Below are 13,898 nucleotides of genomic sequence, written 5' to 3'. Positions count from 1 at the left end.
GCAGCAAACTTTGGGATCCGGCAGAGACAGGGTTCAAAACACAAAGTTACTGACAGCCAGAAAAAAAAAAAAAACACACACACAAAAGTGCTCACATCTCTGAATGCAATGAAAGATCAATCTTTGTTCTATGTTTTGTCAATGTGGAGGATAACCAGCTATTGACACAAAAGTCCTCAGGATGAAATGGAACTTTTGGAACACCTATCGATGTACTTTGGATATATACATTTTTGAATGTAAGTAAGATACAGGCATTTTTGAAAATAGGTAATTTTTATTATTCATTAAAATGAATGAAATTCATTTTTCAGCAGGAATCTGAAATAGTAAGAACTGGGGTGATGTAAATCCTCTGTCATTTGTACCTACATGTATCTGAAATAGGCCTTTTCTCCATTGCCTAACACAGAGAAATCCTAATTTAGGAAAATCATAGACTATGAATTGAAATAAAGTCTCAACATGTGTCTTAGTTGCTGTAGGCTGAAACTGGTCAACACTTTTTGGTCACTAAACAATTTATAGAGTGTGTGTGTATGTACAGTTTACTCCATCGAATGGCAGCGTATGTCAACTAAAACTTGTAGATGTTATCATACGCCCCTTTATTCAAATAAGGATTTAAAATAAATACTGGCATTGATTCCTGGGGCTTCTCTGTGCCTGGGTTGCCAGTTGGGGTCTCCAGATGGTGTTGAAGCTAGGGCCTTTTTGAAAAAAAAAAATCTACTTCCAGGTCTAACATTTGAATTCAAAAATCATTTTTTTTTAAAGTGCAAAACAGTAAGCAGTTCATCCGAAAAGCACCCCGTCATAACAGGAGCCCAAGTGAACGATGCAGCGGTGAACAACGCCAAGTTCACCCTGGGCTGCACTGGGGCTGCATCTTCATCGAAGGCAAGAAGAACGCCTCGGCAGCAGGGGCAGGATGCAGGAGGTGCGAGCTCAGTCGTGGAGGGAAGCTCAGCTTCCTCCATTTGAAAGAGGAATCCAGAATGTTCAAACACCACCAAAGAAGCCGTCTGATGTTCAGCCTGCAGCAGAGATTAAAGGAGCCAAGGTGCTTATGTTCAGGTATTTGAAGCACCTCTCAATGTCAGTTTTCCCCACAAGGCTTTTGCCCGTCTTGTTGACCAGCATTGCCCTGTTCCTTGAAATCGACCTGGCATAGAACACGTGATCAAAAATACCTGTCGCACTCAGAAGGATGAACTGAATGACCTCAGAGGAAAAGAGAACACACTTGCTGCTCCGTGTGGTGCCAAACGACGAAACAGGCACCCGCCCTGTGGGTAAAAATTTGAGGAACAGATGCTTCAGTTAAACTTTTTCAGAAACCACTTTTTAGCAGTTCGAGCTCTCCAACGGTGGAGCAGACTTTGTAAAAGAGTGATCTCTTCCTCATTCGGGGGGAGGGAGGAGCAGCGGTATTCTTGCAGAAACTGGATAACCATCTGTCAAGGATGCTACAGCAACGAAAGCACATCATCGAACACCACCAGGGTTTCATTTTTATCCTATCTGCCATTTCTGTAGAGCAGACCTTCTGCTGACATAAAAATCATCAAGCTGAAATGAAGTGATTTTAAACCCTTTTAGGAGTGACTCAACAAAATGTGTTAGCGTGGTTCCTAAATGCAGGTACAGGAAGACATCTGTGGAGCGTGTCATAGACACAGATTTCCAAGTCCCGCCTGATCTGATTTCTCTAGTCCACTCTGTGATACTGCCCTTGAATTCTCTCCTCTCTTCTGCACCATCACTTTTCCCCTCCCTATTGGGTTCTTTGCCATCATCAAGCAAACATGTTACTCCCATCTTTAAAAATTATCCTCAGTTGACCCCACTTCTCTCTCCAACCACCACCCAGTTTCTCTTCTTCCTTCTAAAGGAAAACTCAGTCTGTATACCGCTTCCCTTCTCCACCTGACCGTTGAATACACCCCAATCAAAGATGTCCAGTAACTTCCATGTTGCGAAATCAGTGGTGAATTCTCAATTCTCATCTGCGCTGATCCTTCAGTAGCATTTGGCACAGACGGTTGCTCCTTCCCTCTGAAATGTTCCTTCACTCGACTCTAAAGACACCACATCCTACTGAGTTTTCTCCTACCTCTCTGGTTACCCTTTCCCAGTCACCCTTCCACCTCTTAAATCCTGACCTCCTAACACAAGGATGCTCAGAGGCTCCATACGAAGCCACTTCTTTCTTTGGTTTTCTCCTCCTCACACTCTGATCCTCTTAGAGATGGAGGCTGAGTCATGGCTTTGCTTCATATGCTTAGTGCTCCCCATTCTGCAGCCCAGCCCACTCCACTAAACCCCAAACCCACATATAAATGTCTTCTCCATATCACTGATACTCATCTCCGCAGACTCAACCCCAGTTCCTAATCTTTCCCGTCACAGTGACTAACAGCCTTTCCAGTGTTCAGACCAAATATTGTGGCACCATTGTGACCCCTTTTTCTTGCACCATCCATCCAATCCATCAAATCATATTGTCAAAACATATTCCGAGAACAAAGTTGGACCTCTAACTTACGTGAAATATCAAAATTAACTCAAAATGGGTCAATGACCTAAATATAAGAGCTAAAATGATAAAAATTTTAGAAGAAAACATAAGGATAGATCTTTACGACTCTGGATTTTGCAATGGATTCTCAGATGTGACACCAAAGGCAAGAGCAATAAGAGAAAAATAGGTAAGTTGTGTCTTATCAAAGTCAAAAAATTTTGTGCATAAAAGGACATTATCCAGAAAATGAAAAGACAACCTAGAGAATGGGAGAAATATTTACAAATCATATGTCTGATAAGGGTCCAATATCCAGAATATATAAAGAAATTTTACAACTCACAAACGAAAACCAAGCAATTAAAAAATGGTCAAAGGGCTTGAATACACATTTCTTCAAAGAAGATAAACAAATGAGACACATGAAAAGGTACTCAACATTGTTAGTCATTCAGAAAAGGCAAATCACAACCACCAAGAGGTACCACTTCACACTCACTAGGATGGCTACAATCAAAATAAACAGAAAATAACAAGTTTTGGTGCGAATGTGGAAAAACCGGAACCCTTGCATGTTGCTAGTGGGAACACAAACTGGTTCAGCTGCGGTGGAAACCAGTTTGTCAGTGCCTCAAAAAGTTAAACACAATTACCATATGACCTCTTAATTCCACTCCCAGGCATATACCCAAAGAAGGTGAAAACATGCCAAATGTCCATCAACTAATACAGACAAACAGTTGCAATAAATTGCAAACTATATACACATATACGTACGGACAATGGAACATCATTCAGCCGTAACAGGGAATGAAGTACTGACACATGCTACCACACAGATGAAGCCCCAAAACATGCTAGGTGAAAGAAGCCAGGCCCAAAGGGTCTGTGGAGCTGGCGGAGGACTGGGGAGAAAATGCTTCACGGATAAGGGTTATACTTTGAAGTGGTGGAGACAATTTGGAACTAGGTAGAGGTGGTGCTTGCCAAACACTGAAATGCACTAAATTCCATTGAGTGGTTCACTTTAAGTGGTTAATGTCATGTGCATTTCACATTAATAAATTATATTTTTAATATTCAGAATTTACCCCCTTTTCCTACTTCTACAGCTACCACCTTGGTCCAGGCTACCACCTTCTCTCACCTAGATTATCACTAGCCTCCTAACTGGTCTCCTCTTCCCATCTCATCCTCTTAGGTTTTTTCTCAACACAACAGCCAGAATAACATTACTTTGTCAGTCAGATCATGTCTTTCCTCTGCTGAAAGCCCCACAATAGCTCTTTATCTCCTCGTGGTCCAAGTCTACGTCCTCACAGGGGTCTATAGGACCCCACACAATGTGGCCCATCACTGCTCCAGCCCCACTGACCTCATCCCCTACTACTCTGCACTTCCTCTTCTCCATACTGGCCACACTGGACTCCTTGCTGCTCCTTCAACATTCCAGACACACTTCTGCCTCAGGACCTTTGCACCTGCTGTCTGCTGTATTTTGAATGTTCTTCCCCTTAGACCATCTCCAATACCAATTCTTTCTCAAATGTCTCCTATGCAATGACACCTCCCCAGATTATCGCATTTGAACAGCAAAGCCACACATTCTCCCTATTTCCCTTTTTTGTATTATTTTTCTCCATAGCATTTATATCATCTAACATAAATTCTTTTTTATTGTGTTTACTTTCTACTCTCAACTAGGAGCTTACTAGACAGCCTAAAAGGATGGACAGAAAGGGGTTCTCTGACCTCAGGAGGACAGATTTTAAACCACTCAGGTGCCTGCTTGCCTACATCTGCCTAGGTTAAGTGTGACTTTCTTTAACACAGATCTGGTTGCTATTTTGTGAGACATCAGACTTCGGCGACTCCAAATTACCGAAGGCTATGAATAGCTGCAAAAGGACTTAAAAACAAGAGTGATCACCCAAACTGGCTTATCTGTTTGCAGGATGGCACTAAGAAATCTGGACCTAGGGGGAGGGTACAGCTCAGGGGCAGAGTGCGTGCTAAGCAAGCATGAGGTCCTGGGTTCAATCCCCAGGCCCTCCATTAAAAAATAAATACAAAAGAACATATATATGTATGTATACGTATAACTGAATCACTTGGCTGTACACCTGAAACTAACATTGTAAATCAACTACACATCAATAAAAATTTTTAATAAATAAATAAGCCTAATTACTGTCCTCCCAAATAAATAAAAACTGCCACTTTAAAAAAATGAATAAAAATTAAAAGATAGAAACAAGCAGAAAAGAAAACTTAAAAAAAAAAATGAGAAACCCGGACCTAACATCACATCACATCAAAAGGGATCTAAAAAATTTCAAGTATTAAATAAAGTCTAAAGGATTAATGATGAAAACAAGGATGAAATTCCTTAGTTCTTCTGTTGATCTTATTATATACTTAATAGCTCTTGAAAAAAAAAGCCAAAAAACTGCCAGTAGGTATTTAAAAAAAAAGTTCTCCACCCCTGAGAATCTGCATGGCTGCATTTTGTCTGTAACTCCTAAGAGCCTATCGTCAATATCCAGGGGAGTAATCTCAGTACTTAATTCCTTTTCTCACCATCGATTGGAAATCAGTAAAGTGCAAGGGGCTGGCCAACTTTATAAACAAGGTATTTATAAACCAACCTTCTAAATATCTTAAAAATTTACACATTCCACAGGAAAAAAAAAAGATTTCTCAAAACAAGAAAAGCTAATTAAAAAAGAAGCCAAGGTTTCCTAATAAATTAACGTAAGTCTGGAACACAGCAGAACTGCTTAAAACATACATGGCTTCCCAACTTAGTAATGCATGTCATACAAAAGCAACACATTACTAAAAAAAAAAAAAAACAGTGCATTTGTATAGTCCCGCTAAACTAATAAAAAAATATTTCAGCGCTGTTATCTACAGATACCACACGACTGCTTCCTCGGAGCATGGTCATGCAGACAAGCCTCAATCAGTAAGGAAACTAATTTAATTCAAATTCCATCCAGTTGAAAATAATCATCATGGGCTGCCCAGAGTTGGTGAGTATGAATGCATTCCTGAAAATCTGGTTGGTAATTGTAGGTTGCTATTTATGTTGCCCAGAGTTGGAGGAGTTTACTTAGCGAGATGTCTAGGCAGACAGACCACCAGGCAAAACACACAGGAAAATCACTCTTGACATCCACGCTAAAAACAGCCTAGACCCTCTCTGCAGTGTCGCGGTGTGGCTGTTATTTCATACTGTCAGATACACTGCTGGTGACAGAATGAAAATTTATGATTGCAGTTATTTTATTTTCAAGTAATGTGCTACCACAAGAGATTTTTCTAGTTCAGTGGAGTGTAAGTTAAATAGTCAAGGCTAAATATTATTTTCCAAAGCCCTAAATTTTTCTGCTTGTAAACAGGTATGCACAAAATACTAATGGTGACAATCTTTTGAAAGATATATTTTTTTAATCATCAGGATGGGGGGCTTGTTGGCCACTGAGTCACCAACTCCCAAGTATGTCTAGTAACACACAGGCCATGGTGTTAAGCGGAGAACAAAGGAGAACAGCTCTAAGAGAAACTTGTCACAAGACATGTGGACAGTTAAGCTAGCGCTCACTCCTCCCCATGTTATTCCATAACTGTTTTTTTTATCATCACCATTATAACTAAATTACGCATCAGGAAACCTGGGTTCTAGTTCCAGATCTGTAGCTAACAATCGAAGGTACTGTCTAATCATGGGAAAAGTCTATCACCTCTCTGAGCTCCAATTTGCTTATCTGTAAAATGAGGGGGTTGGCAAGAAATGCTTGTAAAGCAGAATGGGAAAATGCAAGGGAACCAGGACTACCTAAACATATTAAAATTGATGCTAAACCTACTAAAGGCAAACACAGAGAAGACCACAGGATAAAAAGGGATGTTTTTCACCTGAGGGGAAGCTGGTAAATGAAAAACGTAAAATTCAATGGTAATGAGGCTGAAGAAGAACTAACACACTTTTAGCCCAGTAAAGGAGAGTCCTACAAAAAATGCAAAAAAAAAAAAATACTGTCACTCTCTCCATTCCCTCTGGCCTAATAATTCTACTTTTGAATACAAATCCCCAAAGAAAATATCCCCAAAGAAAAACCAAAGTTCTCCAAAAAAGAATCTCCATAGCAGCACAATATGTGAGAGAAAAACTGGAAACAACCTGTAAGTGCAAAAATAGAGGCACATTAAGCAAAATCTGGTTTTGTTAACAAACTGGAAGAGAAGCCTGGTTGGCCATTTTTAAAAATTCTGAACTCTTCTGAAAAGAGTGGGAATGTTCAACATGATATTTCATGATGAAGGCTGATTACAAAATATACTTGCCCTCTTTTTGATTTTACAAAGAACTTAGTGATGAAAACCAGAAGAGAAACTGGAGGAATAGAACTAGCTCACGGGGTCCATTCTTTCTATTAAATTGATCATGAGGGCAAAAAAAAAAAAAAATTGGTTGGGAAGAGGATGCTCTCCCGGCTAGAGTCCAGCTTTTTTTTTTTTTTAACATGTCCTGCTCTTTGACGCAGCTTTTCTACCATGACTGTAACACCTTCCACCTCCTTCTAATGCTTAATGTTCTTCAAGCACCTTCAGAAAGATTGTGATTTAATTGTTTGAAAAATAATCAACATTTATGGCATCTCTACACAAAAACGCTCACGGTCTGTATTAGGTCTAGTGTGCCAGGAATAGATCCCATGAAACCTTCTTATACACAGTGTTGGACTAACCATTGTCCTCTCCCCAAAGGTCATCGTGGGAAATCAAAGGAAGCATCAAGGGTTAGGAGTTATGACTTCAACAGGCTCTTAGACTCTAAAGTCAACCTTAATAGAGTAGGACCTGCCAAGAGGCAAATGCCTGGCAAAACTGTTGCATATTTCTTATGCACAATTACTTCTTTCCTTAAACACCATAAATCACAAAGCCATGGCAAAAGTGATCACTGTGGTCGGCCGAGCATGAGATCCCTTCCCGCTTTAGAATATACGTGGTGAATGGATTTACTGCAGTACACAGAATTCATGAACATAATTACAACATGCTATTTAGTTGGGTTCAGTGTATCCATGCATCTTTGGATTATCATCCCACCAAAAAACTCCAAGATATTAAGGTAAAAGCAAACAAACAAACTGTAATTCTTCTAAGTAATGACTTTCCAAAATAAACATGACCGGTGACGACACTCTTGTAAAAAGGAATGTTGATGTTTCACAAAAGCCTTCCTCCTTCAAGAAAAAAAAAAGTTTTTTTCTACTAACCATATATTATGAACGTTATGTTTTAAGCATTAAGATGCTGGTATCCTTTAACATATTCTGTGAATGATAAAGAAAAAAGTAATGATGTGTCATGAGAGAAACAGTTTTATAAAAAAGGTTAAGACATAAAAGGGCTAACAACTGGACATACCAAAACGGTAAAAAAAATTCTACCACATGCTATCCTACACACTTCCCTCAGCGATGTCTAGAACACAAAGTCAAAAGTGTTTTCAACTGTTTATGTTTATAACTCTAGCAAAGTTTCACATTTCTAGGTAATACTAAAAGCATCCCGGCAAGCAGCTGTGCCCAATTTCTACTGTCTCCAGCATTATTTAATAATTAGAAAACAGGCTTTCATTTTCAAACCTATTCAGCATGCCAATGTATTTCATTTTAAATCAGTGGTTTCTAGTGGCAGACCATGTGTTTATTTGTATCCAGCAAATTTCAACAAGCTCTTAGAAAAAGAAACTAGGAGATGGAATTATCCATTTAAAGACGAATAAAATAAAATGCACAACTACAATTTCCACTGACATTTTTGATCTGTCTGAATGATTCTTTAGAATCGTATCAATATATTTTTTCAGTGTTTAAGTATTTACGGCTCACATAGGCCCTAGGAGGCCACATAATAATTTACAGACTTAAAGAAAACGGCAAATGTGCAGAAGGACTCCAAGACTTAAATGAAGTTAAAAATCTACACCCTTTGATTTGAATTAAACCTCGATCATGCCCACCCCGTTGGCCACTGGATGAGATAGCAATTCAGTGTTGAGCCAGTCTGATTTAACATTTACTTACCAAGATAACCATGTAATGAGGCCGGGACAGTAGGATGTCTTAAAAAAAAATCAACTTCAGAAAGCTCACACAGGTGTGAGCAAATCACAATCAGAACAGAAATGAAAATAAAATGATAACTTGCACCAAAGTACCTCAGTAGCTCAGGGAACATTTACATTTCAAAGTCCTCTGTCCCTGGTATTCTTAAGTATGGTACCACTAAGGTTTGTCAGAGCTGCAGAGACACTTCAATTAAGACTGTGTGGTAGAGCCCTGTGTAAATTAATTAGTTGAGGTTGCACAGATTTCCTAAAAGCAGCTCTCTAAAACAGCCTCAGAGACATGCACGATTTGTGGGGAATTAGAATTTAAATACAACTTATTAATCAATTCTTCTTGCCTTCCCATTTCAATGACATTTTGTGTGATGATAAATAAGTCCATGAAAATATGACTAACCAAAATTTCATTTGCTTTCAATTAGAGGCAACAGAAGGGGTTTTCCATTTTGCTTTCAATTTCAAGTTTTACTTCAAATTTTATCTAGACTTACTGGCAAGAGTTTTCAGATGATAACTTTAATGAACGTGATCCATATTTCAATAGGAGAGGAGTCCATATTTGAGATTCACATATATTACATCTAAGTCAGCTATCTGGTAACTTCTATAGACAATATCATAAAAATAAGGATTTCATGCTTCTGCCTTGAGACTTTACCTGCTAAATCTGTTCATTGTAAGTTAGCTAAATATCAAAGTTTGACATGTCTTATCAGAGATAATATTATAGCAATTTCTTTAATTCAAAATACTAGGTAGATTACAGCCGTAAATAATTTTTAAAAGCAGGAGAATCAATGTTTGGTAAATATGGTTCTTCAAAATAACTAAAATGTAGGCAGAAACATTGTAAAAATTAATTGTATGATGGTTTCTACTGTAAATTAAAAATGGAAGATCTCTGATGTTTTCAAGAGATCAGGAGCCTTCTAATTATGTACATAAGAGATTCATGAGCTCTTCTGTAATCCTAAAATAAAGTCCCTACAGTCTCATTATAGGGATTGTGAAAAATTCATACTTGTTATACAGCAGAGATGACACAGAGGCTTTTAACTGGCTAACGTGTTTCCAGAGCACGGACGCTGTGTGTACAAGTGTATCTTTTGAGATCATACCATTGAGAAGAGGCTGTCCTTCGAGCACATCTTGGGACAAGACTGCACTGTAAACGTCTTCAGGAAATCCAGTCTTGCATAACGCGATCTCACCAGAAGCCTCCACAGACGCCTGCAACACAAGGAAAAAAATGTGTGCAATGACTGCTACCTCCTTCAACGGAGAAACATCCCGCTTGGCAGAAAGCCTCGGTTTTCCCACTATTTTATACAAATAACCCCTTTGTTTTCAGAATGGTTACAATTAGAATCTAGAGGGCAAAGGGTTAATCTTTTCTGATAACTGGAGGAGGAGAAACAAATCCCGCTTGTCTTGTCCAGTAAAACTGAAATAATACACATTCTAGGCCCTTCTAAGGACCAAACATTTCCATTAAAATGGTCATTGTGAATGAAGAACTCTCCAGTGAACCTGGGCGGCGGGGGGTGTGGGTGGGGGGGTGGGGGGTAGACAGCCAAAGAGCTTTCGGGCGCCACAAATCACCATCACTAAACTTCACAAGAAAAATGTCCACTCTCAAGGATATTGACTTTTATATTCTCATCTAATTCTCTATGCAGTCTGTTTCAATATACCCTTTAATTAAAAAAACCAAAATCGCAGTATACTTACTGAAGGACATAGGGTGCTTTCTACCAAGTAAAACCAGTCAATTGAAAGTATATATTTCTGTAGACTCATAGGCACAAAAAACAAACTGCTGGTTACCAAAGGGGAAAGGGGCGGGGGAAGGATAAATGAGGAATGTGGGATTAACAGAGACACACTACTGTATATAAAATAGATAAACAACAAGGACCTACTGTACAGCACAGGGAACTATATTCAATACCTTGTAACAACCTATAATGGAAAAGAATCTGAAAAAGAATATATATGTATATAACTGAATATATATATATGTATACATATATATATAACTGAATGACTATGCTGTACACCTGAAACTAACACGACATTGTAAATCAATTAAACTTCAATAAAAAAAAAGAAAGTACATATTTTTCTAATCTGAAGGGCAGGGATACATTAAAATGTAAATAAAGATGACTACAATTATGTTTTCTTTTTAGACTTGAAAATCAGAAAGTCACTGTCTCTTGCCATCTTCCTTCCTCTCATCACACAGTTAACTGCCCAGTGTGTTTAAAACTTGATCATAGCCAGTGCCATCCACCGACCCCTCCGAGTTAATGTCCCTACTTCTTCCAGCCCTGCTGACATCATCGCGGGATGATTAAGCCTCAGCAGAACTCATGCAGCATTTACATTAATTATAAAAATCTCTATCCTGCGTTGATGGGGATCCAAATATAGGAGGAAGAGAGTGGACAGAAGCTGCCCCAGGGAGGGGTTTCAACAGCTGCAGGGCCAGCCTGTGGAGCGGTCAGCACAGGCAAGGAGAACCCGGAACTGGGATGAAGGGGAAAGGGAGGCCCCAGAACAGAGACCTCAAGGCAGCTGCAGGAATGAAGCGACACAGGGCAGCTTCACAGCTGAACGACTACCTGGACGATGCATGGGGAGCATCACAGGTACTGAAGCTGCAAAACTCCAGACTGATCTAGTATTTTAACTGTTCTTTTCAGATCCGAGAAAAACAGGAAAAAAAGGACATTTGGACTTTTGTAAATAATCTCAAAAACGTATTGGGAGCAACAGCAAGATATTAGGTCCGACCCATCAAATTAGTGAACACTGTTGTCTGCTATGGGCAACAAAGGATTGTCTCAAGTCAAGGATGCAGAGCGACTAACCCTCTTCCAGCCCTCCTACACAGGTGTTAGTGGAAGCTGGTACAGTCACCTTGGAGTGTATTTTGGAAAATTTCAGTGAAGATGTAAGTGGACATCTACGGCAGGTATAGTCTAGGGAAGAAACTCTCCCCTAGGTGCCCCAGTGGACGGGTGCAGGAATCCTCACCACGGCATGATTATAACCACAGGACCCAAAACTGCCTAAACACCCAACAACAGGAGAAACGGACTAATAGCTTTCCACTTAGCCAAAAAAAAAATAGTAATAAAGCATTAAAGTGGAAGAATTGGAGCTACATTTATCCACAGAGTTACATCTCAAAACAAAACAAACAAAAAGTCAGTTTAACTTCCACGTTAGACTGAAAGAGAAATTTAATTACAAATCAACCTAGGCATGACTATTATTTTTAGTAAGTTCAGAAATCTATTTATATAACACTCCAACTTCAGACTGGTAACAAGGTACACTGCACGTGAAATCCTGCAAACAAAAACCAAAAATCCAAAGCAAGATGGATGACTGTTTTTAAATATAAAGTTTAAATTCAAAGGATAATATAATGTTATCGACACCTACGTAGTTAAGAATGTAAAAATGAAGAAGGTAGTGATAAGCACCCAACTGAGGACAGTGCCTCCCCCAGGGGAGGGCGAGACAGGAAAAGCATCAGGAAGAATCGTACAGGCGACTTTGATTTCATTTGTCATCACTCATTTCTTTCGAAAAGGATGTAAAGCAAACAGGGAAAAATGTGAAGATGTGCCTGGGCACATGCGTGCAAAGTAGATTATTCCCTGCATACGCTGCACCCTCCAGAAAATATTTGAGGCTCACTGAAAAGTAAGAACTTGGGCTTCCAACCCCTGTCAAGTTCGGGACACTGGGCGATATTTTTGCTACTTGCCAGCTGCAGGCATCCAGGCCCTGAGCCTGGGCCTGGCACAGAGCAAATGCTTTTAGTTCTCTTTTAGCTAATTGAAACAGACAAAGGGAAGTCCCAGCTCACCATATAAACTGGACCAGTGTGTTGTAAATCTCTGTCCCAACAATAGATTTTAGGGGCCTCTTTACCTCCAGTCCTCCCACCACGGAGGGGGGCCATGGTGGGCTTCCAACCCAGGGAGGCGGGGGGAAGAGAGCTCGGAGGGGCAGCTGGCCATAGGCAAATGAGGAGGCAGGCAGTGAACAGGGCCACTCTCCATCCCGGGTGGCCCGGTTAGGGCAGCGTGCACTTTTACAGGTGAGCTCCCGAAGGTCATCGAAGTCTAAAGACTAGAGAAAACCTGTCACCTTTAACTCCACTCCTAGTGTCTTGTTTTCCAGTGGATCTGCCCTCAGGGAGGGAACTAAGCAGTATCTTGCCCCCCAATCCAAACCCACGGGAATGGGATGTCAAAGCCACGTCAAGTCCATCGGTAACGCTGCGAAGGTTCACTTCTGAGTTTTTGTCGACAACTTAACTCAGAAGACGAAACTTCTGTCTCCCATGCATTGGGGTCCATGTCTCTTTTTGAGTTATAGTTTTATCCAGATATATGCCCAGGAGTGGGATTGCTGGATCATATGGTAAGCCTAGTTTTAGTTTTATGAGGAACTTCCATACTGTTTCCATAGTGGCTGCACCAATTTACACTCCCACCAGCAGCGTAGGAGGGTTCCTTTTTCTCCACACCCTCTCCAGCATTTATTATTTACAGACTTTTTAATGATGGCCGTTCTGACTGGTGTGAGGTGATACACCATTGTAGTTCTGATCTAATTTCTCTGATAATTAGCGATACTGAACACCTTTTCATGTGCCCCTTCTGGACACACTTCATTGTTGAAACTGGAAGAGGGGGCGCTACTGGCTTTTCGTGGCTAGAGGCCAGGGATGCTGTCAGTCACCACACAATGCCCGGGACACCCCCATCACAGAGAATTAGCCAGCCCCAAATGTCAACAGGACCAAGGGTGGGGCACCCTGCTCCACAGCAGGAAAATGAGTGACCACTATCTTTAACACCCCCAGCAGTGGGAAGTTCACTATCTACTCCAACAGCCCACAAAACTTTTACTGAAACAGCCTCCTTTTCAGAACGCCCAAAGCCAGCCCCTTGGCTTCCCTCCCCTCCCCACCTCTGACACTGACTGATCACTCTGCAGGGCCCAGGAGGTTCCAGAAGTTCAAGGAGAGGAAAACTCATCTCAAAAGTTCCCTGTACAAGGAAGGGCTGTGAATCACATGCATTTTCCTGATACTGGAGTGATGCAGGGGTCAACACATGCATATTTGAGGCTTTTCAGGCCATGGGATCTCCACAGAACCTACTCAGCTCTGCTATCATAGTGTAAAAGCGGTTAATCAGC

General features: G+C 40.4%; 1 protein-coding gene across 1 annotated transcript in view; it reads right to left on the bottom strand.

Moving 5' to 3' along the window:
• CDH2 (cadherin 2) overlaps positions 1-13,898 on the bottom strand; it is a 192,701-nt gene that overhangs the window by 154,327 nt on the left and 24,476 nt on the right. Inside the window, exon 2 of the mRNA XM_072949068.1 lies at positions 9,788-9,899. Within this exon, the coding sequence (XP_072805169.1) occupies positions 9,788-9,899 (112 nt within the window). The remainder of the gene's footprint in view (positions 1-9,787; positions 9,900-13,898) is intronic.

This window comes from Vicugna pacos, chromosome 24, assembly GCF_048564905.1.
Source record: "Vicugna pacos chromosome 24, VicPac4, whole genome shotgun sequence".
NCBI lineage: Eukaryota > Metazoa > Chordata > Mammalia > Artiodactyla > Camelidae > Vicugna > Vicugna pacos.
The sequence above is the reverse complement of the archived record's forward strand: the minus strand, read 5'-3'. Positions and strand labels throughout refer to the sequence as shown.